At 41.2% G+C, this 23,526-nt stretch overlaps 1 protein-coding gene and 1 long non-coding RNA gene across 4 annotated transcripts in view; one reads left to right on the top strand and one right to left on the bottom strand.

Moving 5' to 3' along the window:
- The window catches only part of SYBU (syntabulin), a 79,061-nt gene that overhangs the window by 18,978 nt on the left and 36,557 nt on the right, over nucleotides 1–23,526 (bottom strand). For both annotated transcript variants that reach the window (XM_086880166.1, XM_086880165.1), the window contains 4 exons: nucleotides 22,287–22,390; nucleotides 20,103–20,164; nucleotides 19,737–19,923; nucleotides 6,069–6,266 (listed from right to left, as the gene is read on the bottom strand). In XM_086880166.1, coding sequence (XP_086736292.1) covers nucleotides 6,069–6,266; nucleotides 19,737–19,923; nucleotides 20,103–20,129 — 412 coding nt within the window. In that variant the 5' untranslated portion in view covers nucleotides 20,130–20,164; nucleotides 22,287–22,390. The remainder of the gene's footprint in view (nucleotides 1–6,068; nucleotides 6,267–19,736; nucleotides 19,924–20,102; nucleotides 20,165–22,286; nucleotides 22,391–23,526) is intronic.
- LOC111924353 (uncharacterized) lies at nucleotides 1,879–10,692 on the top strand. 2 transcript variants are annotated; one of them, XR_015284269.1, is made up of 5 exons: nucleotides 2,966–3,456; nucleotides 4,639–4,825; nucleotides 5,921–6,954; nucleotides 9,430–9,637; nucleotides 10,419–10,692. It is a non-coding gene; the product is annotated as an uncharacterized LOC111924353 (long non-coding RNA). The 2 variants fall into 2 exon arrangements; XR_015284270.1 differs by lacking the exons at nucleotides 9,430–9,637; nucleotides 10,419–10,692 and adding an exon at nucleotides 1,879–1,965 and having other exon boundaries at nucleotides 3,017–3,456; nucleotides 5,921–8,237.

Below are 23,526 nucleotides of genomic sequence, written 5' to 3'. Positions count from 1 at the left end.
AATGGCTGCTATCAGGTATGAGATAGAAGTGAAGCATTCAAAGCATGTGCTTATATCTGAGAAAGATGCTTCCCTTTTTACTGACAAGGTGATGTTTTAAAAAACAGATCAAAAGCCTTCCAAAAGCACAAGTAGTTGACCACTGTGTATCTACTCTTTGCCAAATATCACATGGCTTAAAGATACAATGCTCAAGTTAAAGCCCTCCTAATGTGGCTTAAATTACTCAGGGAACCTGGGCTTTTGCTCTTCCTCTTTTCACTTGCAACCTCCTCTGTACCAGTCAGAGAATCTGTGCTCTACACTTACCAATAAACTTTGTCAGATCAAGAGATTCTTTGCTATTAATTCAAGTAATTTAAGGGAAGAACTAATGGTCAGTCATAGGCAAGATGTTCCATCATTTGGTATCAACTCAATTCACTTGGTCAATCTTCAGAACCTCTTTTGGTTCTATCATCAATTATTTAAAGTACACTGAACCTGGTGTATCTCATTTACTAATTTCAGCATTCTTATGCATGCCAGCCACATATTAAGTAACTGAATATTCCTAGGAATGGAAGCATGGATTTCCCAATTTCACTACTCAAGTATGGTTATCACTGGTTACAGGATGGGAACATGGTGTTCACTGATTAAATACTGCATTTCTAACCGGGTTAAATGTTCTCTGACATACCCTTGTTCTAAATTATCCCTCCCCCAAGAAAAGGGGAAGTCTTGGAATGTGGGTTATGAGGTGCTGTTAAATAAGTTACAGCAAAAAGACAGACACCAGTCTTCTCATTGCTCTTACCTTTGTGGGATGGAATGAAGAATGCAAATTTGTTTTAAGGATCAGACAAGGCACTTTGCTGTCCAAATACAAGTTTTCCATTAGTTTTTTTTTGGGGTTTTTTTTCAAACAACCAAAGAGTGTGACTTTTTAGAATACACACTACACCACCATCAGCATTTTAAGAAGTGTTTCAATGTAATAGGTAGATGTCCTAGCCAGTAGTTAAAAAAATTCATGAGTTTCTTTGTGTGCCATAGGAATTGTTCAAGTTAGCACATTTTGTAACTAGGTTTTTGTATTCTGTACTGCTGGTCCTGAACAACAGGGACAACAGACCTATTATTTTCCAACTGCTCACAGAAATTTGGTACAGAGAATAAAGAAATCATGCAAATACCAAATACAATGTTCTCGGATAAATGTGCCAGTAAAACATGTCTTTATAATGTTTTACCAATCTTTCCCGGATAAAACAAAGTTCTATCATTGTAAAATGATGCAATCAGAAGGAAGTTCTTGACAGTGAAATAAATTTCCAGAATTACCTTTAAGACAATCCTCTCACACAGCTTACACACCAACTCATGTTTTTCAAATGAAGTGCACACACACACACACATCAGAGTCAGACATTGCTATTCCCACAGTCAGACTGAAATGAGGGAAAAAGTTGACAAAAGACTTCTAAAATAATACATACAGATGTCAGGAATATAACCTTAATCAAAACATTTATGTTTTGTTTTTAAAATAACCAAAGAGACTGCCTTTAGAATATAGACAGATATGGAAGTAAAGTAGCAATATGTATTAATTTATCAGCTGATTTTATACTAATGGATTAACTAGTCACTACCCTTGCTTTTAGAGGGGACTCCCAGAAATAAGTTCCTGGACATTTAGTGTCCTGGGAATCTAATCCTCACACACTAGACAATTAAAAAGAATAAAAATCCCCCAAACTTCAGGAAAAGCATTATGTTTTAACAGCTAGACATTGTTAACAGGTCAAATATATTTTGCAGCTAACACTTGCATTTCTTCTCTGATCTGTTTGGCTTATTTAAGTTCTAGTTTTAATATTTCCCGTTCTCCAGGGTAATTTTCCTTGCCTCCTTTTTGATCACTATCAGCTCCAACACTGACTAAAAAAGGACCTGCACCTATTGAATCCTCACAACCAAGTAAGGGCAATATATTCTGCTCCACCTGTCTCTCCTAAGATTTCTAATAGTTCTAAAGCCTTCAAAGAATAATCTGGTCAGACTGGGACATCCTATCCCAAGGCTGATTAATGCTGACTTAATAAATTCACCGGGAAAAAGTAGGAAACACATATTGAGTACAAAATTACTTACTTTGCCTTGTACTTAGCTATTTACTAAATAACATTTTTAGTTAAATAGTGATTATTAAAATATACTTTTTTTTCCCCAATGTACCTTCATTTTTATGAACTTAAGTGGCCAAGAAAGGGCAGGGAAAAAAATTGTGCCTTGCAACTACTTAACTACAGATCTGGCTGATGCACTATTAAAGGACAAAAAAAAGTTTAGCAACACAGGGTTACAGAATCACTGGGAGGTAAAAGGGACCTTTTGAAGCCACCCAGCCCAGTTCCCCACTCAAACAAGTCTAGCTGGACCAGGCTGTCCAGGACCATATCCAGTTGAGTTTTGACTATATCCATGGATGGAGATTCCACAGCATCTCCAGGCAACGTGTGCCGCTGTCTGACCACAGACAAAAAAAAAAAGTGTTTTCTTGTGTCCAGATGGAATTTCATGTTTTTCAATTTGTGCTCATTGCCTATTGTGCAACAAATGTAGGTGCTCTGTGTGGTGGAAGCCTCTGAGATTTTCCCATTCATCTGAACAGAATAAAGTTTTAATGCCCAAATTCCCAGTGATGACCCTTTTTGAAACATAACCCATAGCAATTCAATGACACTGAAATTCAAAATATTGCTATTTTAGCCATATTTAGTAATAAATGACCAAATGTTTTATTAGCAGTGAAATAACAAAACCCTTTTTGCATAGTCCTCTGCTACCTGTAATGTTGTTTATTGTACCAAGATGGGAATGACAGAGAGCCAGTCCTTACCAGGTTTGGGAGCTGACCCTAACTGGGGCTCACCTAGGGCTCCTTTTGTTCAATGGTGTTTACACCTCTATTCTGCAGGATCCTGAAGGTGCTAAAAGGTCTGGGACAACCTTAATGTTTTCTTCTTAGGTCTTAACAATTTCAAGTGAAACTTCAGCAATTCCATGGGCTCTAAGAAACAGCTCCAACAGCAAGCATTCAGTAAACTGTCCCAAGTGTGCCTGTAGCACTAAAAGCAAGAAGACCAGAACTTTACAGAAATGCTGAACATTTGATCAGATGCCATTCTCAAATTCTGATGCTCACAGAGATTTAAATACATGTCTGTGTTAAACATGCAAGACTTTTAAAAGTTATTGACACAACTTCTGCTAAAGATTCTCTTCTTTATCCATGTCTTTGAAAGAGGCATATTTTGAATCCTTTTACCAAGTGTTCTAATGGAAGTCAGAGAAGAAGATGAGAAAGACTGCTAAAGGAAGCAAAACAATTCCCACGGTTCTCAACAGGATGTGGACATGAACTACAGGAATTCAGGAGGGATCTTCCTAGAAAGACTTCACAAGAATGTGAGCATCTAGAAGTGTTTATGGTCCTGTTTATTCAATTACAAAAATGGTAGGACTAAGCACAGCATCTTAATACAAAACTAAGACGAACATTAATTCTTTTTGTGCCTTTTTGTGAGGGCATTTTCTGCAACACATTTTGTATTGCTTTTAATATTATATAAATAAATTACATCTAAAAGAAGGACCAACTTCTAAAATCCAGAAATTTAGAAATTAAATGTAGCTGTCTTTGAGAGTGGATATTCTATTATCATCCTTAATGTTCCTGTTCTCTCCATCCTTCCCTGGGAAAGCAGGCACCTTTAAGCCAAATTCACTTCTACACTGCTGTGATTCGGATTAATGCACAATAAAAACCATTTTCATATCTCTCAAATGAATAATTTCTCTGTGATTATAAATATTTTATAGGTTTAGCAAGAGCATTCCAGGATTATGTATGGGTCTCTATGCAAACTACATAAAATATGAATGACAGCCAAATCTATTTTGTTAATACTTCAAGAGGTGAAGATGACTTAGACTCATATAACAAGGCCTTAGGCTGTTGGAGAGGAAAGAAAGGATATGTGTATTTTGTATTTTGAAGTACAGAAAAGAAAGATGAAGTGATGTTACTAGAGAAGCAGAAAAATATCAGAGCTTGGGAACAGCCCAAAAACATCCCAGGGTTCATTCTCAGTGCTATCCTTTTCTGACATTTCCTGAATTATCCAAATATTTGTGTAAATGTTTCTTCTGAGAGTCAGCTTCTTCCAAGAAAACAATACTGGAAACAGACAGATTTCAGCAAAATGACAGAAGTTTTTGAAGGTGCACAGTGATTGATATATTTGTGTACAAAATGTAGTGCAGGACGTGGTAAAAAATAGTGGTAGGCTGGATTTTTGTCTCTCATATCTGACTCTTGGTATGTGGTCATTGTCACAAGCCATTTCAGATTAACATGATGCAGATATAATCTCTATAAATCAAGAAGGGCTTTTGGTAAAGAGAAAATTACACACAATTTCTTTTATATGTGACAAGGACATGTTGCTGTTATTCTCCTCCATTTCCCACTTCCCTTTCTACTGATCCCTTTTTACTCTCTGCGTGTTTTCCTACATGGTGATGCCTTCTCCTTGCACAATGGCTGCATCTTCTCAACTGAGTCACCAGAAATTTATGTTCAAATAGGTCATGGGGAAGAGACTGAATCTACCTGAAGCCACGGAATGAGACAGCAATGGAAGAAAATCAAATTAACCCTTGTGGCCAACGCTGAGGAAAAAGAATCCCAGCTGTCCCCTGGTGTCCATGTCTGACATGTCCCTCACAGCTCCCACACTATGACAGGATTTTGAACAGCTTTTCACGAAAAAGTGTAAGTTATTTGGCAGGAGGAACTTAGAAGTAAAAGTCTGTAAAACAGGCCCGGTTGCTAAATATTGCAAAAGGCTAATAACTTCATATAATAAGGCAATTTAAGTGTAAAACTGAAATCAGTGAATTAATTTATTGAAAACGGTGCACAACTCTTCTCCATGAGTACAGGACTCTTCATTAGAAAAAAAACCTTTTGCATTCATTGTTCCCATTTTGCTAAGTAACATTCATATGCACAAACAAAATGGTTGTGGTAGCCACAGCTGCGGATTTGACTGTCATACACCACATTTACTGCAAACCTTGTAAAAAATACTACCTATCACCCCATTATACACAGCAGTGGAAGACTGGGAACACTCAAGTAACATGATGCTATGAAAGGAGCCAAAGAACTTGCAGGAAGAGTGGTAAATCAGATTTAATCAACCCTGCCAATCACCAAGCAAGTGAAGAGATTTCGCAACAAATTTTCCACTGTTTCAGGATTAAACATGGCGCTAGTAAAACTAAGCCGGCTTTTCACGGAGGTATCTAAATTGCTTTCAGAGGTAAAATGACTCTGGAAACAAACAGCCAGGAGGTACCTGAGCTCATAAGCCATGTCAGTTCTGCAACTGCTATGTACAGGGCCAACTATGTCTCCATGATTAACTAAATAGCAGCAAAAATATCCCAGCCACTTGTAATCAAAACCTGCCTGTACATAAATCAAATTATATAAAATATTTTATATCTACTCACTAAAATTACAGGAACCAATGGCACATCTGGGTATTTAGTCTTGGATGTGCAACAAGCAGATGCTGATTTAGCTGGTGGTCTGAGGTGGCCCATTAGCCCAAGGCACTGGGAGATACACTCTTGATTCAGCCATTGCAATACAGATCCAAATCTGCCCAACTCCCACACACAGGCCCCTTGCCTTGCTCTGAACATCTTGTATGCCCAGAGCTATCAGAACCAGGCAGCACAAAGTTTAGGCAGGATCAAACAATAAATTTAAGGACATCACAAGACTTCTTTCAAGATGTCAGTTGATTATATGTTTCTGTGAAAAAGACAATAACAATAGTGTTTTCCTATCTTTCAGGTGGCTCCACAGAAAGAAGCCAACTACTGTATTTACTATCAGCATTAGTGGTATCACAGGTGGCACAACACAGTATGTATGTAGACACCTGTAAATATACCAGTCATTTAGAAAGTGCAATTAAGGAAATGAAAGGAGTTATACTCACCAGGCTTTACAAGGCTTGTCTTTGTCTCCTTCTTGTACCGAGCCAGCTGCGTATTCCCTTCACTCACTGACCCTGGACTGAACTTCTTCCTGGAGAAGTCTCCATCACTACCAGTGCAAAAACTGATTGGACTGTTTCCAGCATCAGAAGGAGTCTTAACTGGAGATACTGACTGGCTACTAGGACAGCCAGTGTCATCTGAAAAGGAAAACATCAACATTTCTAACTAATAAGTGTATGAAAGTTAGCAGAATAAAAGAAACAGCATTTGAACTACAGCTCTTTACAGTAAGTGATAAGTACAACCTTGGCTCTGAAACCCAGTGAGAAGCTATTTGTTTCACCCATTTTGTGAAGAAACCTTGAATACCTCATGGCAAGCTAAAAGGACAAGTACTTGTTTTACTCAGTCTGACAAGGTACAAAATCACGGGCTACACGATGAAAATTCCTATCCGAGATGAATTCCTTTAGCAAGGTTAGGGAATATTGCAGAGTGAAGATACACACAAGACACAAATGTATAGTGCACACTGGCTGCAGAGCAAGCATGGGCCACATGCTTTCCTTCAAGAAACGTTCCCACATCTGAACAAGACAACAACCTCCAGCCGGAATTTCATGTAACTGGATTTAATACAGGTTCCTCAAAATTGTCTTTCCTTTAAAAGCAACCGTGACCATAGAATTCTTCCATTCTTGACAAGTGGCTGTGAGGTACCTGGTTTTGAAGAGAGTGAGTTATACACAGATTGCTTTTGTTTAAAGCTGAATTCCTCTGAGGGAACACCAGCACTCCAGGGCATCAACAGCCACCCTGGGAACAGACCCAGGTTCCTGACCTCCAGGGATACAAACACTCCAGCTCTTAACAACTGAATGCAAAGTAAGCAATCTGATTTTTTAATCTCACCTTGTTCCATGTAATCTGGAGTAATTGCAGTTCCCCTAATAGTCATGGTGGTTTAACTGATACACAACAAAACCAAACACAAATTAGATATCTCCTGGAGATAAATATCTCCTGGATAATAGATATCTAATTGTTCTTTCCCACTACAAAAATGAAAGCTGCCATGTGAATTATGCCATTGAACTCTTTTCCGGATGCATTATCTTTGGCTAACATGAAACCCAAAGAAGAACCTGCAACTGAGCCAAATAATTTGCATGACCATTTTGCACTTACCTCTTCCACCCTGTTCATAATGCAAGTCAAGGCTTATTTTGCACTGAGCTTTGCATGGGCATATTGATTTAAAAGTCAGTGCATGACTGGGCATTTCTGAGTTAGAAGGGACACCCCATACCTATCTAACACCTCTCTGCCCACTTCCCCTCCACAGGAAACAACAGCTTTTGTTTCTTTTAGCTATTGCTCCCTTAATACTGTAGAAAAACCTCATCCTTTCATGTGATCCAGTTTTCCTTCATGCCTGGGCAGCTCTACCCTCACTCATCTGTTCCAATGTTCTGCCCCTCATTTCTCCATGTCCTCCCTGCCTTCCGTCCCAAGCAAGGGACCCAGAGGTGCTGCCTGTCCCCAGTGAGCTGCATGCATTAGGCTGCAGGAGCAGCCAGCAGCCTGAGGTGTTGCATCCCAGGCCTCTGCCAAGTGCCACACATGATGCCAAGCCAAGGCACAACCCAGCCTGCTGCCAGAAACACCTCTCAGGGCACAGAGGGCGGTAACAGTGCAAAGCACCTAATCCAGTTTAAATTTAATTCCTTCAAATCATCCCAACAAAGCCAAGAAAGCATCTCTTTTTGCCATCCTGCTGCTGTCTTCTGCAACTCAGAATTAGTTCCTAGCAAAATAATAGAAAAGAGAAAACTGCTAATAAGCTTTTCAGCCTGTCCCTACATTCATCCTAATACAGAATTGCTTCCCACATGACTTTAATTTACTTTTTATCCTTTCTATTTCCATCAACATCACAATATAACTCCACACAAAGAAGAAAAGAAGGTGGCAGTTTCCTCCCAGATCAGCATCTGTTTCCCTTTCTCCAACATTTGGAGTCTCTTCTGCAGGCTGAGTGAATGTTACCTGCAGGACAGTGGATTAGCACCACAGAGTGAACACCTGAATTGCATTTAAGCAGTTGCTTTAGCTATGTCCAAAGCACACAAACATTTCTAATCAAATATATTCAGAAATAAACAACAGCTTGTGCAGTTTGTTTTTCATTATGACTTTTCCACTTAGATGTTTCTGTATGTGGCATTAGTTTCCAAACTTTATGTTAGAATAAAAACAACAAAAAATCCCCACACAAACAAAAAACCCCCTCAAAACAAAAAAACAAACAAAAAAAAAAACCAAAACAAAAGCAAAACCCAAGCAAACTCCTGTCCCAAAACCTCCCACTTAAACCCACAAGAAACTATTTGCCTTATCTCCTTATCTCTCCACCAATACAGTTACTGCAATACTTGCACAGGTCTGTTTTATATGGGAGAGTTTATGTTGAAGTAACTCCCAAAGCTATAGAGATGCAGCCTGAAGAACCACAGGAGCTGATAAAACTTTACACAAAGAAAGAACTAAATTACAGTGTTAAAAAATGGAGCATTAAAAACCCAATTGTGCAAAACTTACTACAATTAGGAAAAAGGTAGCTAAAGAATACATACTAAAATAGCATAAGAAGAAGTTTTATTTACCACCCCCCAACACTGCCTGTGATATCACACTGGTGACACTGTACCATCAGGTAATGTCATATCTACATTTCTTGTTTTACTGTTAAGAACTTCAGCTTTCGGGGCAACAGGGCATTTTTTAAAAGAAAAAATGAGCCTGGCACAAAGAAGAATAGCTCTTATCATACCCCTTGTAACCTTTAGATACACTGATAACCAGGTAAGTACTCTCACTCCAGCTGCAGGGAATGAGTGATTTTATTGTATTACCCCTCCTCCCATAGTTTATTTTTTATGTAATGTACAACTTCTAATCCTTCCACTACCATTGTTCAGAAACATTAACAGAATTATAAATTTTCCAGAACTAGGGCAAGCCGTAGAGAAAGATTCTTCTGTGTCAGCCTTTTGTATAATCAAAATGTTTGCTACCACAGAATGGAAGGGCTGTCTATTAAACAGTGGTGCTCACCATCAAAGCAAGCAAAGCTCTACTGTCCCTTGGGGGCATCCATTTGACCCACGACTCACCCTCCTGGCACAAGGAAAAGTCCAGGTGAAGAGTGAGATGCTGTCTAGATACTTAGTGCCAGCCAAATTGCCTGCACCTACCTTCATCTTTCCTGCTATTGAAACCTTAGTGTTTAATACTGTAGGTGAACTACCCACAGGAGGGGAGCAGTGGACCCTGACATGATTCTCCCTCCATCTCCAGACAGCCTGAGCACCCTCCCTGCTCACTGCTGCAGCGACCCCTCCACTCCTCACCTGCAAGCAGAACGTGACTGCGGCACAGTGCGTTCAGTACTTCCTCAGACCTGCAGGCTCCTCCTAAACCCTACTGGAAACTCTGATGGAAGGAAGTGAAGTCCTCTACATGCCCAGAAATGGGCCAAGATAAGGAATCTCTCTCAAACAAGCAGGTAACTGGAGCAGATGAGCCCACAATGGGATTCACTTTCTGATATGATGTGCATAAAGTTTCCAGAAGGGTCAGTTATGGATTCAACCCTGTAACTCAACAGGAGTTTTGCCCCAGTAAGGATTTCAGAGTGAGAAGAATGATGGGTTTGTCTTTACAAACAAGCTGTGGGTCTGCTGATAAGATGCAGCTATCAGTGAGAGACAACAGAAACAATGGGATGGATTCCACTAAAAGATGAAAGAGGCACTGAAAGAGCACCATGAATTCCACAAGAGTTAAGAATTAAGAAGGGATTATGCATTGGGGGTGGGGGGGGGAAGGTACCCCAGGTGTCAGGCGTTTGGAGAAGCCTGTACCTCTCAAGTACCTCAGCCTGTGGGGAAAGGGAGAAGGGACAAGAGGCTGGGAATTAGGATAGAAAGGAGGCTGTGCCCTCCAAAAATTTGAGAGACCCCAGGGGAATGCCCCATGGCCTCTCCCTTTATTCAAATAAAGTAAAAGGACTCCTCTGTCTCCTTTTTGGACATAAACCTCTGGCATTTGTGGATTGATTTTCCTGACAAGAGCTAGACTCCTCAGGAACAGAGGCAGACCTTACCTTCTCAAGCACATCAGCATCAGGAAGACAAAAAAAAAAAAGGAATTGGCTAAATAGTGCTGTGAAAGCCTGTACCCCTGATCTTGCCTGAATTTACTTGCACAAGAGGTAAAATCATGTGAATTTATGACAAAAGACTTCCATTGCTTTCCTTCATACTGTCATTTTTTTTTCTTTACAGGGGCCTCCTAGGAGCATTCTGGGAGTAGACTTTTCCTTTGAACCTCAGCTGGATTTCATCACTTGAAATTCTATGTCCAAGCCCTCTCCCAGACATGCCTGCCAAGTTTCAAAGGCAAGCAAAGGATAGTGTCTTCTCAAACAAACTATCAGGAAAGTTGCTCAGAGCACTCTGACATTTGCATGCTCTGACTAACCTTTAAATAATAAAGTCAAAATATAAACAAGTATTAAAGATAATAATACTCTGGATAATAAACATAAATACTGTTCTTGTAGACTTTTAGGCTTTATGTTGAGATGTGATGATTTTCTCAGCACAGATATCTTAGAAGTTTCACGAGAATATGTCTTAGAACCTCCTTTAAAAAATACTGCCTTTTCCTAAAGGCTTCAAGAAACTTTGAATATATATCCTTATATAACACATCTAAATAATTAATGATGCTCTTGCTGAGGAAGCACTGACTTATTTTTTTCACTCCTAGCTGCCAGATCAAGTTAGGCACTCCTGTGACACTGAATGGTCCAGTTCCTGCCTGATCCCTATTTCACTGTCCAACATTTGTCTTCTCATAAGTGCCCCTTGACCAGTGTTCAGGCTGTACATAGTCTGAATTTCCACCAAGAAATGTGGATTCCAGAATTAAATGTGGCTCTAACAAAATTTTAAATATTCAGTGCACCAAGACAAACAATTTCCTGGCTTTCACCTGATGGTTAAGTTTCCATTCATCCCAGGATCTGTTAGGCTGGGTAGCCACATCTCTGCCAGGAAGGTGCACTGCAAGCTGGCTACTGGCAGTGAGGTATTACAAAGGGTAATTTTTCAGGGTAATCTCCCAGTCTGCCTCACCTTTTGACCCTCAGGTTTCGAACTGTTTCAGTCTTCTGTTCATGGCTAGCCTTGTTGCACAGGGGTGTTTATGCAATTACGGAAGCTGCAGACAGACACCAAAGAGAATACAGCACCTACCCTACAGACCTGTAAGTCTCTTTCTGTATTAAATAGAGAGAAGGATCATCTGGAGGGTGAGTCAGGACAACCCCACTCAGGCTAAGTCATCCCAGTACTCTGAGTCACTGCCTGCAGGGTGTCAGCTCTCTCCAAGGACTAACACAACCACTGCTCTGACCTGGGCAGCTGAACCAGTGAGTGTATAAGGGCTCAGTGCTCAGGCAGAGAAAACTGCTAATGGGAGATTAACAGTGTCATTCTGGAACAACTGGGAAACACAGTAAAAGCAGCAGACAAAACAGTACAAAATTAGTGGTACACAGAGAAAAGCAGAGGTAGGAGCATATTCACATTCAAACCATGAGGGTCTCAACAGCCATAAATCCTACCTCACACCTCTGGAGGCACCCTCACCTTTCCAGCTACCACCGATGGAGCACAGCCTGAGATAAGAAGTGGTTATATTCTCCTCAGCTCCTAATTGTACTAAAACCTTTCATTTTTACTGAGGCCATTCCAGTATGTGATTTGCTAACAATTTGTCATTACGAAATCATACAGACTGTAGAAAAAAATATTTATTAACTTCACTAAAGGTCGAGCCCTAAAAATGCTACTAGTTTTTGTCCTTCTGATAAATTTAAAAGTAGTTTCTTAACTATTTTGATGACCTGTTTGGCTTGGTATTTAAGATTTCTCAGAATATGACGTGCTTGTGAAGCAAGTCTCTTACCAAAAGTCACACATAGTAAAGTAGAGCTGAAGCACAAGGACAACTACAGCACTGTCAGGAAAAAAAAGGAGGCCTACTTATGCAAAATCCTGCCATGCAAGTAATTTCCACATTTAATCTCAGTGTCTCTGCAGGCAAAACTTGAATTAACTATGCTCCATTTTGCTTGTGAACAAAGGCTGGCTAACAGCTCCACCACTCCCTGAGGTCACCTACAGAGGCTGTGCAAACTCTTGTCCTTGAAGGGTTTCTAGACTTCAACAGACAGATAGATATATGGCTGCTGGGATGTGCTTGGAACAGTCCAACTTCAAAAAAGAGGCTGGAAAAAATGATCTCCACAGGTTCCTACAAGCTACATGCTTTTTTTTGCCAGATATTCCACAACTGGAAAACACCCTGCTATTCACAGTCCATTTATCAAACTAGAACTTTTGACTGTAATGTTCTAGTCGTGAAATCTAACCCAGTAAAATCAAGACTAAACATCTGCAACTAGTTGCTGAGGATCATCAATGTGCAGGCAACTTTTACACCTGTTGATCACCAGCCCCTTTGAGCTGGCTTCTGTCACACCCACAGGCTGAACACGGCTGAAAATTTAGTATGAGAACTGCTCACTGACTTTGGTAAGAGTGTCACTGCTCAGTCATAGCATGGCAGGAATGCTGACCGGCTGAGATTTTGTAGAAGAGTAGAGACAAAGGTGAAAAAAGATGGACTAACCTGCTCCTAAGCTTGGGCATCTCTTGCAATGCAGGATTTCACATAAACACATATTTAAAGGTATCTGCTCTCAATGTCTGACTGTGAAATTGCTAAATCATACTGAAGTAGCTACTTTTAATTGATTTTGGCAGCAAATCTACCAGTGTTCCTTCTACTTGAACATCTCACAAACAGCACTAAAATAAGCTTTGTCAAAACATATGAAAAGAAAGAGGACTATATAATTGTGGCTTACTGGTTTTGTCATTACATTTATAGCCCCACTAATGGTGTATTACAGAAGAGAAGCATAAGGGCTTACTAGTAAAATATCAATAAAAATAGCACTGTTACTAAGAGAGCTGTGGTCAGGAATAGCACAGCTCCCAGAGTTTCATTATCATATCACAGAAAACATCTGGACAAGGCGTTTAAGGTGATAAAGCACTGAAAAAATCTATTAGAAAATTTTACAAAAAACTTTTAACTAAATGCAAGAACAGGAAAAAATCTTAAAAAAAAAAATGCAAAGAAGAATATTTTCTGTTTGGTATGGGTTTATATAATTTAATAGACCTCATTAATCTTTTCTGAGGACAACAGCTGAAAGTGGAACCACTGCTGGTGGGAAAGCACTGACTACAGCCAGTATAAGTATATACTATACATTTAATATTAAGTGAAATATATGGATAGATAGATAGATAGATAGATAGATTAGTTTCTGAGGCGTTTTATGTAGTTTATTCCATTATGCAGCAAAGAAAGAAATTAGAAATATTCTTTCCAGTTTTGAAGGTGCCATTTTTGGAAATAATCTTCAACAGACCACAAAGAAATTTGTACCTGTTCCTCAAATGGTGCAACATGTTATACTCATTTGGTCTCATACAGCTCTGCCTCCATGGCTAACAGCATATAACTGTGACTCACTGCTTCAGCAGCACCTCATAAGGTTGCCCTTACCTTGCTTACCTCCTCATGGAAAGAGACAACATATATTCTATCCATTATTGTTCTGGGCATATTTTTCTTTTCTCCTTCAACTATCCTCAAGCTCAGAGTGGCACTTAGCAGCATCACAGAATCTAGTCACATACACTTTAAAACACTGCTTGAAAATATGAATGTAGGGCTAAATTATGCAATGTTGAATTTCTGTTAAAACATCAAGAGTCTCTTTTACCACAAAGTAAATCCACGACTTCTGAATAAAGTTTCATTCCTGCTACAAGTTACGATTTTCTTCAGAGGGCATGACAATATTCAACTCAATAGAAAGTTGCATGAAAAACACTAAATAAAAAAAAAGTATTGGATTATGCATTTGTGGTGAATAAAACACCAGATATTGTTTAGAATTCAGCCCATAGTACACAACAAACTACAACTAAAAGGGCAGTAGAAGGGCTAAGGTGCAGTAGAAAGGGCGACTGCTCTCAGGACACCAAGCAAAATATTCCAGAGAGAATGGGAATTGCCCTACTGACCCCAGGAGGCTCTGGGTTGGGTTTTAAAGGCTCACAGTACTGACAGACACATAAAAAGGTGATAAAAAAACATCGAAAAGGTCAAATATTTTGGTTTCCAAATGTTGTTGTGTGGCAAGAGGAACGAAAGGATTGTTACTTAAGGGGAATAAATACTAAAGTTGAAAGGGAAGCAGAGAAAGGCCAAAAACTGGGGAACGAGCAGACTTTGCTCATACCTAGGCACTTATTTCCAGTTTTGGAACTGATCTCTGTGCCACAGAAACAGAACTGGTGGCTCATAATATGAAGCAATAATACTTACTGCATGTAAGCTGGTCCAGCAGGAAATTCTCTAGGAAAGGAGCAGTGAGAAAAGGAAGCATGTCACCAGTGTAACCCTCATGAAAAAAAGGCCATATGTGTATTTTTGAAAGCAGATTTTGTTTCAATGTTTTTGTAAATTAATATCATGGTCATCACTGAACTGCCTCACAAAGTGCTGCAAACACAAGAGCTAGAAAAGACCTCCAGAAGTCTGAAAAAAAAGGCAAAATGACTGTGGAAAAGCACAGCATAAAGGACTACAGGAAAGAGAATCTAACTTCTGGTATCATGTACTTGAGAACTTTCAACGTTTCTTTGAATCAGTAACTCAGAGTAAAAATCAAACACAAAAACCAGTAAGGAACTATTTAAACAATTTTTTTTTTTATATAACAAGAAACGAGAAGAATGAGAGAGCTGTTTCCACAGTAATACATACATATATACAAACAAATAATAGTAGCAATTACTTTCAGTAATTTAAATTGTCTGGCCTCGATGTGTTGACTTCTTAAAATACTAAAAAACTTAGTTTTCTGTACCTATTTCTATTCAGGAATATATATTTCAGTACACATACTTATTTAGTGTGGTCTATAAGGCTAGCAGCTTTACAATGCAATCTGCTTCAATGCTCTAACAGAGAAATTATTTATTGGAGTGCAAGAAAGTACAGCTTTTTTATTCAGTAATTCTTGTACCTCTTCTTCTTGTCTGTGGTAAGCAAAATGGGTTGTGCATTCACATGGACTTAGTAGGCCTGCCTAAAGCCTACATGCTTTTTTGGACACACACTGTGAACTCAGTCCCAGCATCCACCAATAGCTGGGCCAACTGGCAAATAATCTCTGAGATCCAGGGGAGTGCGCACAGGAGCAAGTGCGCAAGGAATGGCAACACTGAGCTCCTACTGCAGCACCCACACCCCAGGCTTGCAGCACAGCCGCTGTACACGTACACATGTATTGTGCCACACATGCAAAGGACAAGACTTAAATAAAATCTTTATCCCAGAAAAGAACAGTTATGAAACAAGGACTGAACTTGAGTAAGTGTTGAACCGGATCTTGAAATTTTAAAGAAAAAGCAAAAACTGAAGCTTCAGCTCCTATTTTTGAAGACTGCGTTGGAGTGAGTTACAGTTATTGATGTACAGAGATGCTACTGGTTTTTAACAGCATGTAGGACTATTCTGTCTAATTAAAGAAGTGATTTACAGGTAAGCCAAAGAAAAGAGGAATTGTTTTCTACGTGTATAAACCAAGTCCTCTGGCTCAAAAATTCCTTTGCTGAATTAATTATTAAATGTACAAGTGCATCATGCAAATCTGCATCTTGGTTACCAAAGCTTCACTTCATTCTCTGCCGAAATTCTGGCAGCTGGCATCCTAGAAAAGGCTGAAAGAGAGCTTGGGCATTGTTGTAAAGGTACCGTGTAAGAAGTCATCTTCATACAGAGAAATTTAAAAGTGGAGCTATTCAAAAACCAAAAGCAGAAAAGGAAGTAAATCCCAGACTAAATTAATTTTAAAAGAAAAGCTAAATGCTGACTGAACTTAGCACAGGCTGACTTCAAACCAAGGACACGTACACCGAAATCAAGGATAGTGCCCCACCCAAAGTATCATGTTTCCTACAAGGGAAATACTGTAACTGGAATGACCAAAGGCCCAGCAGCTGCTCCTCCATGGATCCAGCAGCAGGAGGCTTGTCTGAGATGCTCTGGATCACATTCTCTGCCCAACTGACAAGTTAAGCACGCCCAGTCACTTGGAAGCCAAGTGCAACTTGGGAGAAAAACAAGCATGACACAGGCAAATGCTCAGTAGCAGTTGAGCCACACAAAGCTGCTGTGAGAGTGTTTTTCCATCATTTGACATTGTATGAGTTCTGTGGCCAACATCCAAGCTGAAGAAGAGATGTGCTCCCATATCAAATGACAACCAGGACCCCAGATGCTCTAAGGTTTTAAGAAAGGGTTGTGCATGCTGAATGCAGGTACAAAAGCTCAGCTTGCCTACACAACATCCAGGCAGCATCCACATTCACTTGGCAGAAACAAAGAATATTAAATACACTTTTTGTCAGGAATATCACAGCTATGACTAATGCTCTCACTGTATTTCATACGGACTTACGAAGCAAATCTGACATAAAGTCAACTGCAAGTAATTGACCAACATGATCAAGTGAGGCTCTGATTCACTTAAACAAGACAAAGAGGGAACTGATCATGCAAATTTAAACCTATCACAGCCAAAACTAACAACTTCTTCAAAAGAAGCTAAGCATTACAAAAGCCGTCTCTTTTCTGTTGCCAAGAGATATTTTTTGCTGTTACCACCATGCTTGCAGCACTGCCACGGCTCCCAGAACCAACATTAATAATACCTACTAGATTTACCCTCATTTAGAGAGAAGGAACTCTAAGCCTTCACTTAGGCATTGAGACCAGTGTAAGCACACAGGAAAAATGGACAACATCAGAAGCTCTAGGGAATCATGCAAAAAATACATCTTCGATGGATGAGGGGAAAAAATATTTTCTATTGGGGTAAAAAGAAATCTACAGATATTAACTATTTGGTTTCAATAATAATGGAAGAAAGGTAGAAAACAACTTGAGAAGAGAAGGGAAAAGAGGAAAGGAATTATTACAGAGATCAATTCATACTATCTGCTGCTTATCAAGAGCATTTTGAGGTTTAATTCTCAAAAGAAATGACAGAGACATTTATCCAAATGCTCACAAACTTTCTCATACTGCTACATTAGTGTTTCCATCTGCTCCCATCTTCCAAATGAACTACTAATTTTAAATACCCTTTTTGCACATGCTACTTCTCAATTAAGAAGAAGCACCAGGAGAGGCAGGTTAGGGGCTGTGGCCCCTCCACTCACCTCTCCACACATCTGTTCACCATCCCCTCCCCAGAAACAGGAATTAGCAGCCACCTGCTGCCCCTGGGGGATTTCAATCTAAATCAGACAAACAATGATAAAGAAGGAGCTTAAGTGGAAGACAGGAAAGAGATGTCAAGAGAACGAGGAAATCAAGTCAGTGACTGTTGCCATACTTGCATCCCAGTCAAAAATCCATCAAACCTAGCAACAACTGAACCAGGGTCTGGGATGGAGGACAGTGCCTTGGCTGATCCATGGCTGTGTAAGGTCTCAAGACCCAGAGCAGCAAACCACGTAGTGTGTACCTGTATCTGTGGGTGCTGCAGGCAGCTTTGGAAACACAAAGCTCTCACATGGAGAGAAAAAAAATATCAAGCTAAATCAATGCAGCATGCATGAAATAATAAAAGATTAATAAAATAAATAAAGATATGAGCAGCTGTGCTTGAGATGCAGGTTAAGAGACCAGCATTGCATGCTGTTAAGCCATGACATCAGACACACCCAGAATTAAAACAACATGCTCCTGGGACTCAAGACAGCCCATGCAGTGCACTGGGACAGCAAGGGTATATTACAGTGGCAGCTACTTGTTGAGTAGATCTGAAGAGCAAGGTAAAAACCCAAAAGATGAAAAAAATGTCAGTGATCAAGATGAAAGCCTTGTCAACACAGAACGAATAAAAACAGGATGAAAAGCAGCCATTTGGGAGAGATCATAAAAATAACGTATTTCTAGAAAGCTTCAAAAGATTTTATTTCTTTGGAGCACGTAAACTCAAGCAGGTAAGGTGAAGGATTAAAAAGGCATGGGAAAAAGACTCCAGCATTCTTACAATCCTATGATGTTTGTTTAATGCTCTGCATTGTTCATTAAACAATAACCAAATAGATCATTCCACTGAGCCTGAATTGCAAAATCTGGCAAAGCTAGACTCAAACATGGATATTGTGTTTTTCATCTAAGAAAACTTGTACACTGTGTTCAAGACACTGTTTTTCATGAAAGGAGTAAAAAAAGTAATAACAATAATCTAACCCACTGTAGTGAAAACCAAGATAAATAAAAGCATTCCTGTCTAATCCCAGGATCACCTCTAGTAATTGAAAATACTTTATGAACTAAAAAAAAAGAAATTTAGGGAGTTGCTCTGATACTAACTATTGCAAAAAAAACTTCTTAGAATTTAGATTTTTAAATAGAGAATTACAGAATCATGGTAACATTTAGGTTGCACAAGGACCTCTATAGTCATTGAGTCCAACCCTTAACCTAGCACTTCCAATTCCACCACTGAAAATTAATTTCTCCACACAACAAATACCTTTTAAATTACCACAGGCATATAGAGTCCAAGGTTTTCATGATGTGACCTCAATTTTGTTATGCATGTGCATTAATGTCATTTACAGTGAAGAGTTTCACTGAATTAAAAAATTACTCACCACTAGTAGGCATCTGAGTCTTTCACTGCCAGTTGAGGCATTTAAATTGTGCTAAACTCTACACAGGACAAATATTTTACATTAAAAAAAAATAATCTGTTTTCAAGTTGTCCCACATGTAATATTTTTGAAGAGCAAATGATATTTTTTCATCTACAGTTGGAGAGTAATGATTCACTTCTGATCAGTCACCCATCCATTGCCCTCTCTGCAGAGAAGCCATCATGCCCAACTCGTGTCTGGCGACACACTCATCAGTAGAATCCTGAATTCTGAAATAAACAAAACTTATTTCAATATGACAGTGAAGACTTCACCTGTATATTCTGATCCAATCCATGGAGATCATTGTCAAAAAACCAAAAGGAATCACAGTCTGATACCCTTAATAGCAACTCCCGTTTCACAGAGTTTTGGTTTAAAGGCTTTTCAAAATGCCTCAATACCACGCTACAGTTGTTAAGGCAAATCTTTCTCTATAAAGCAACGCTTCTGCCGCAATAAAACCGCCAACTTTTTTAGCAGTGGTAGCAGAGCTCGAAATGGAAACATCTGGTGTCGTTTACGGACACATATTAAAAGAACAGATACTAGATTTCCCTGGAAAAATCAATGTTTGCCCTTCTTCGTGGGTAAAACGATTGCTCCCGCGGGCTCGACAGGAGCCCGGCACACAGATGCTGCGGCCGGGATGACAGCGGAGCCTCGGGGGTGGCCGTGCGGGGCACAGCGCTCCCCAGAGACCCCGAGGCTGGGGGGATCTCTCTGCGGTACCTGAGCAGAAGCTGTTGCTGCTGATAGTCCTGCCGGAGCCCGCGGAGGAACTGGGCGGGTTGAATTCCCGGCTTTCCTCCTCCGAAAAGGGCGATTCGGAAGCGGGCGATACCTTCTGCTGCGGCCGAAGGACCAAGCGGGGGATGCGGCTGCGGGACACCTCCCTTTCCAGCTGCGTCCTCTGCTCCTGCTCGGGAAGGGACACCCCGTCAGGAACCTCTCGGATGCGCCCTCCTCCTTCCATCATCGAGGCAGGGGCAGGCAAATCCCGGCCCCTCCGCCCCCCCCAGGGCGGGGGCAGGACGCGATTTGCCTGCCCCTGCCTCTCCTCGCTCCCCGCCGCCGCGTCCGTGCCCGGCTCCTCACCTTGCCGCTCTCCCGCAGAGGCCCCATGGCTCCTCAGTCAGCGCGCAGCCCGGAGCGGGCACCTGGCATGGGCGAGAGGGCTGCGCTGAGCGGGGCTGCGCTGAGCGGGGCTGCGCTGCCGCTGCCGCTGTCGCTGTCGCTGCGGCGCTGGGGGAGGCGCTGCCCGGCGCGGCCCCGCCGCTCCCGCCCCGACACGTGGTGCCGCCGCCGCCGCCGCCGCAGCGCCCGCCCGCGCCCGCGCCCGGAGCCGCCCCCGCTCCCGGTACCGCGCCCGATCCCGGTACCGCGCCCGGAGCCGCCCCCGATCCCGGTACCGCTCCCGGAGCCGCCCCCGATCCCGGTACCGCTCCCGCTCCCGGTACCGCGCCCGGAGCCGCCCCCGATCCCGGTACCGATCCCGGTCCCGGTACCGCTCCCGCTCCCGGTACCGCGCCCGGAGCCGCCCCCGATCCCGGTACCGATCCCGATCCCGGTACCGCTCCCGGAGCCGCTCCCGGAGCCGGGCAGGTGCGCGCCGCCTCCGGCACCCCCTGCCCGCTGACCGGGTCCTGGCCGGGCATAAGGAAACCGGGCAGAGGGCAGGTGATGCCAGGACAAATATGAGGGATGTATGGCCGTACGCTTGGCAAAACGCATCGTCACGTTTCTCTGCTTCTAAGTCGTGGAATCGTAGACTGTTAAGCGTTTGGGAGGAACCTTAAAAATGATCTGCTCCTAATCTCCCCGGCCATGGGCAGGGACATTTCCCGCTAGACCCGAGTTGCTCAAGCCCTTATCCGAGCTGGTCGTGAGCACTGTCACAGCTGGGGCATCCACAACCTTCCTGAGCAGCCTGTGCCAGTGTCTCACCACCCTCACAGTGAAGAATTTCTTCCTAAAGTGAAGATTTTTTCCTCTTATTTTTCAGTAACATATGTTTATGGAACATGTAGAGAGACAAAAACTTATGTGATTCTGACATAAAAACGTGCTTGGTTCTCAGTTAATACATTGCATAGTGTATTTAATTGTGGTATTTTCTCTCTTATCATTCATTGTGGTAATTGTCGTTGACCCTCCTATTGATTAATGCACATGTGGTAACCTTGTTCATCTGCTCCCCAGAGAGGGTCTACTTAAAAAACAGGCATTAGCAGGACTACAGTCTGGGCTATATATGTGCACAATGGGTGAAAAGGACTGTTTTTCCACAAAAAGGATATGAATATGAAACTCTTTTGAGGTTCCACGTGTATGTCTGCTTATAGGACTTAATAAGCTTACAGCAGTTGTGCTTACAGAAGTTGTATTTCCAGCAATCATATTTTGGGGCAAAGATTCCCTTTATATTTATGCTTCCTACTGTCCTGGTTTCAGCTGGGATGTAGTGAATTTTCCCATGACACCTATAAAGGGCCCCAGTTTCTGCTGGGAAATTTTCTTTGCTATTAGACCATAAATATTAAATACCGTCTCAAAAATAATTAAGAGAAAATGTGCCTTTAATGTGTAGTGCAGAGAGTATAGCATCAGTAGCAGGAAAGGTGATGCATTTGTCTAGACCTCGAAGAGGAAAGAGGACTCTGGTAAGTACTGACGCACTGATTGTTGTATATCCAAAGAGTCATAATTACTAATTTATTAACCTGGCATCAGAATTAGATCCATTACTTATGTAGAGCTCCAAGCTATGCTCTGCCAAAAAGATGATACCATCCTTCCCTGGCAGTGACAAGACATCTATAATTCAGAGATGTGAGATAGTTACAGCTGGGGAAAAAAAAAAAGGCCTAAAATTCCTGTAATAAAAATTCTGTGAGTATAAAATATCTTCCAAGCACCGGCATCTACCATCCTGCCACAAAAGATCAGGAAGAATTCTGGACCTTTCCCTGCTGCTCTCAGACTGTTTCCATGGAAGATTGCAAGTCATATTTTAATTACACAAACTTGCTTTTCCACTCAGCAGAGATCAGGGCACCTGAGACTGTGGGATTCTCCTGCAAGCCACCCGTGGCACACGTGGGGTGGAAATTTCCCAGGTACATTTGCAAAGCTGTTGTACCAATAGTAAGAGTAAGAAGAAGCTGTGCAGCAGCACTGCCATTGCCATAGTAACTCAGCTCCAGAGCTGCTGCTGCTGCTGATTCAATTGTCGGAGCCTGTTTTATCTTTTTCCATTTCAAGCTCAAATTTTTGGCTTACCAAGAAACAAGATACGAGAAACAAAGTCTTCAGGCTGCCTCAGGATTCATAATGGGATGTGATTCCCTTTGATCTTCTCTCCTCTTGTCATAGAGATTTATAGCCTTATCATAAATCATAAAACAATCATTAACTTTCAAGAAAACATTTTTTCCCCTTACAGTCATGTATATCTTATAAATATTGAGGAATTAAGTCACTTTTCAGTAATTGATGAATTGATTCACTTTTAAGTCACTTATTAAAATATTTTTTCTTTGCACTAGTTAATCATCAGTACTGGGAGGAACACATATTTGATATGAACATGTGATATCACTCTTATTTCTCTCTCATGTCTTTTACCAGCAGGATCTCTGCACTACCTATAAAACTAATTTATAATTTCATAACCAGTGTGTAACTGAAGAAATCTGCTGTAAAGAAAAAATATTATGCATTCATAAGGGCCTCAGAAAACCTACAGAACACAATGTCTTCTTAGCCTTTCCTTGCTTTGCTCCCTCCTGAAAAATACCAGCTCTCTGGGAAGCTGCAGAGGGCTACAGATTCAGCAGAAGCTCCAGGACGCCAGGAGCTGCCAGGGCAGGCTGGGCACTGTGCCAGGCCCTGGGGTTAGACCTTATGCCTCCCTGAGTGGGGAACAAGGTATGTGAAGCAGTTTTTATTCCGGCCTTTGCTACCAAGTTCTTCATTCTGTTAGAGTGCTCTTCCAGAAGAAAGTTGCTGGGGAGAGAAGATGTGGTGAAATAGAGAAGATCACAGACTATGTTTTGCTGCTGCCTCTGAATTTTCTCAGTGGGAGGGGGATGGGATTCTAATTCAGCAGAGTTTTGCTGGCCAGCAGCTAGCTGTGTCCATTAGCACAGCACAAGGCACACATTGCATTGACACTTCCACATCTGAACTGCTGAGAGAAAAGCTTCACCTGATGTTTTTGCAAAGCTTTCTGTGAAATTTGTTTTTCTAAGTTTATTTGTTCCATCTGATGGCACATTGTTTTAAGACATCCACAAAAACTGTTTTCCAGTTTGCTTTCTTGCAGTGTAGTAGACTTGCTCATGAGCTGCCAGAATAACAGCAGGAAAGCTGTACAGTAAAAGTTTCGATATCCTAATTAGGTACCCAAATACCTCAGTTCAGAATTGGGCACTTTGGAAGAATAAGCAAAACCCATAACATACTCAGGAGGGAATCACCTAGAGCTCAGCAGTATGTACAAGAGTACCTTTGCACCATT

The sequence above is a fragment of the Cyanistes caeruleus genome, chromosome 1, assembly GCF_971803275.1.
Source record: "Cyanistes caeruleus chromosome 1, bCyaCae1.hap1.1, whole genome shotgun sequence".
Classification (NCBI taxonomy): domain Eukaryota; kingdom Metazoa; phylum Chordata; class Aves; order Passeriformes; family Paridae; genus Cyanistes; species Cyanistes caeruleus.
Note: the sequence above shows the minus strand (reverse complement) of the source record. Positions and strands in the feature narration are given on the sequence as shown.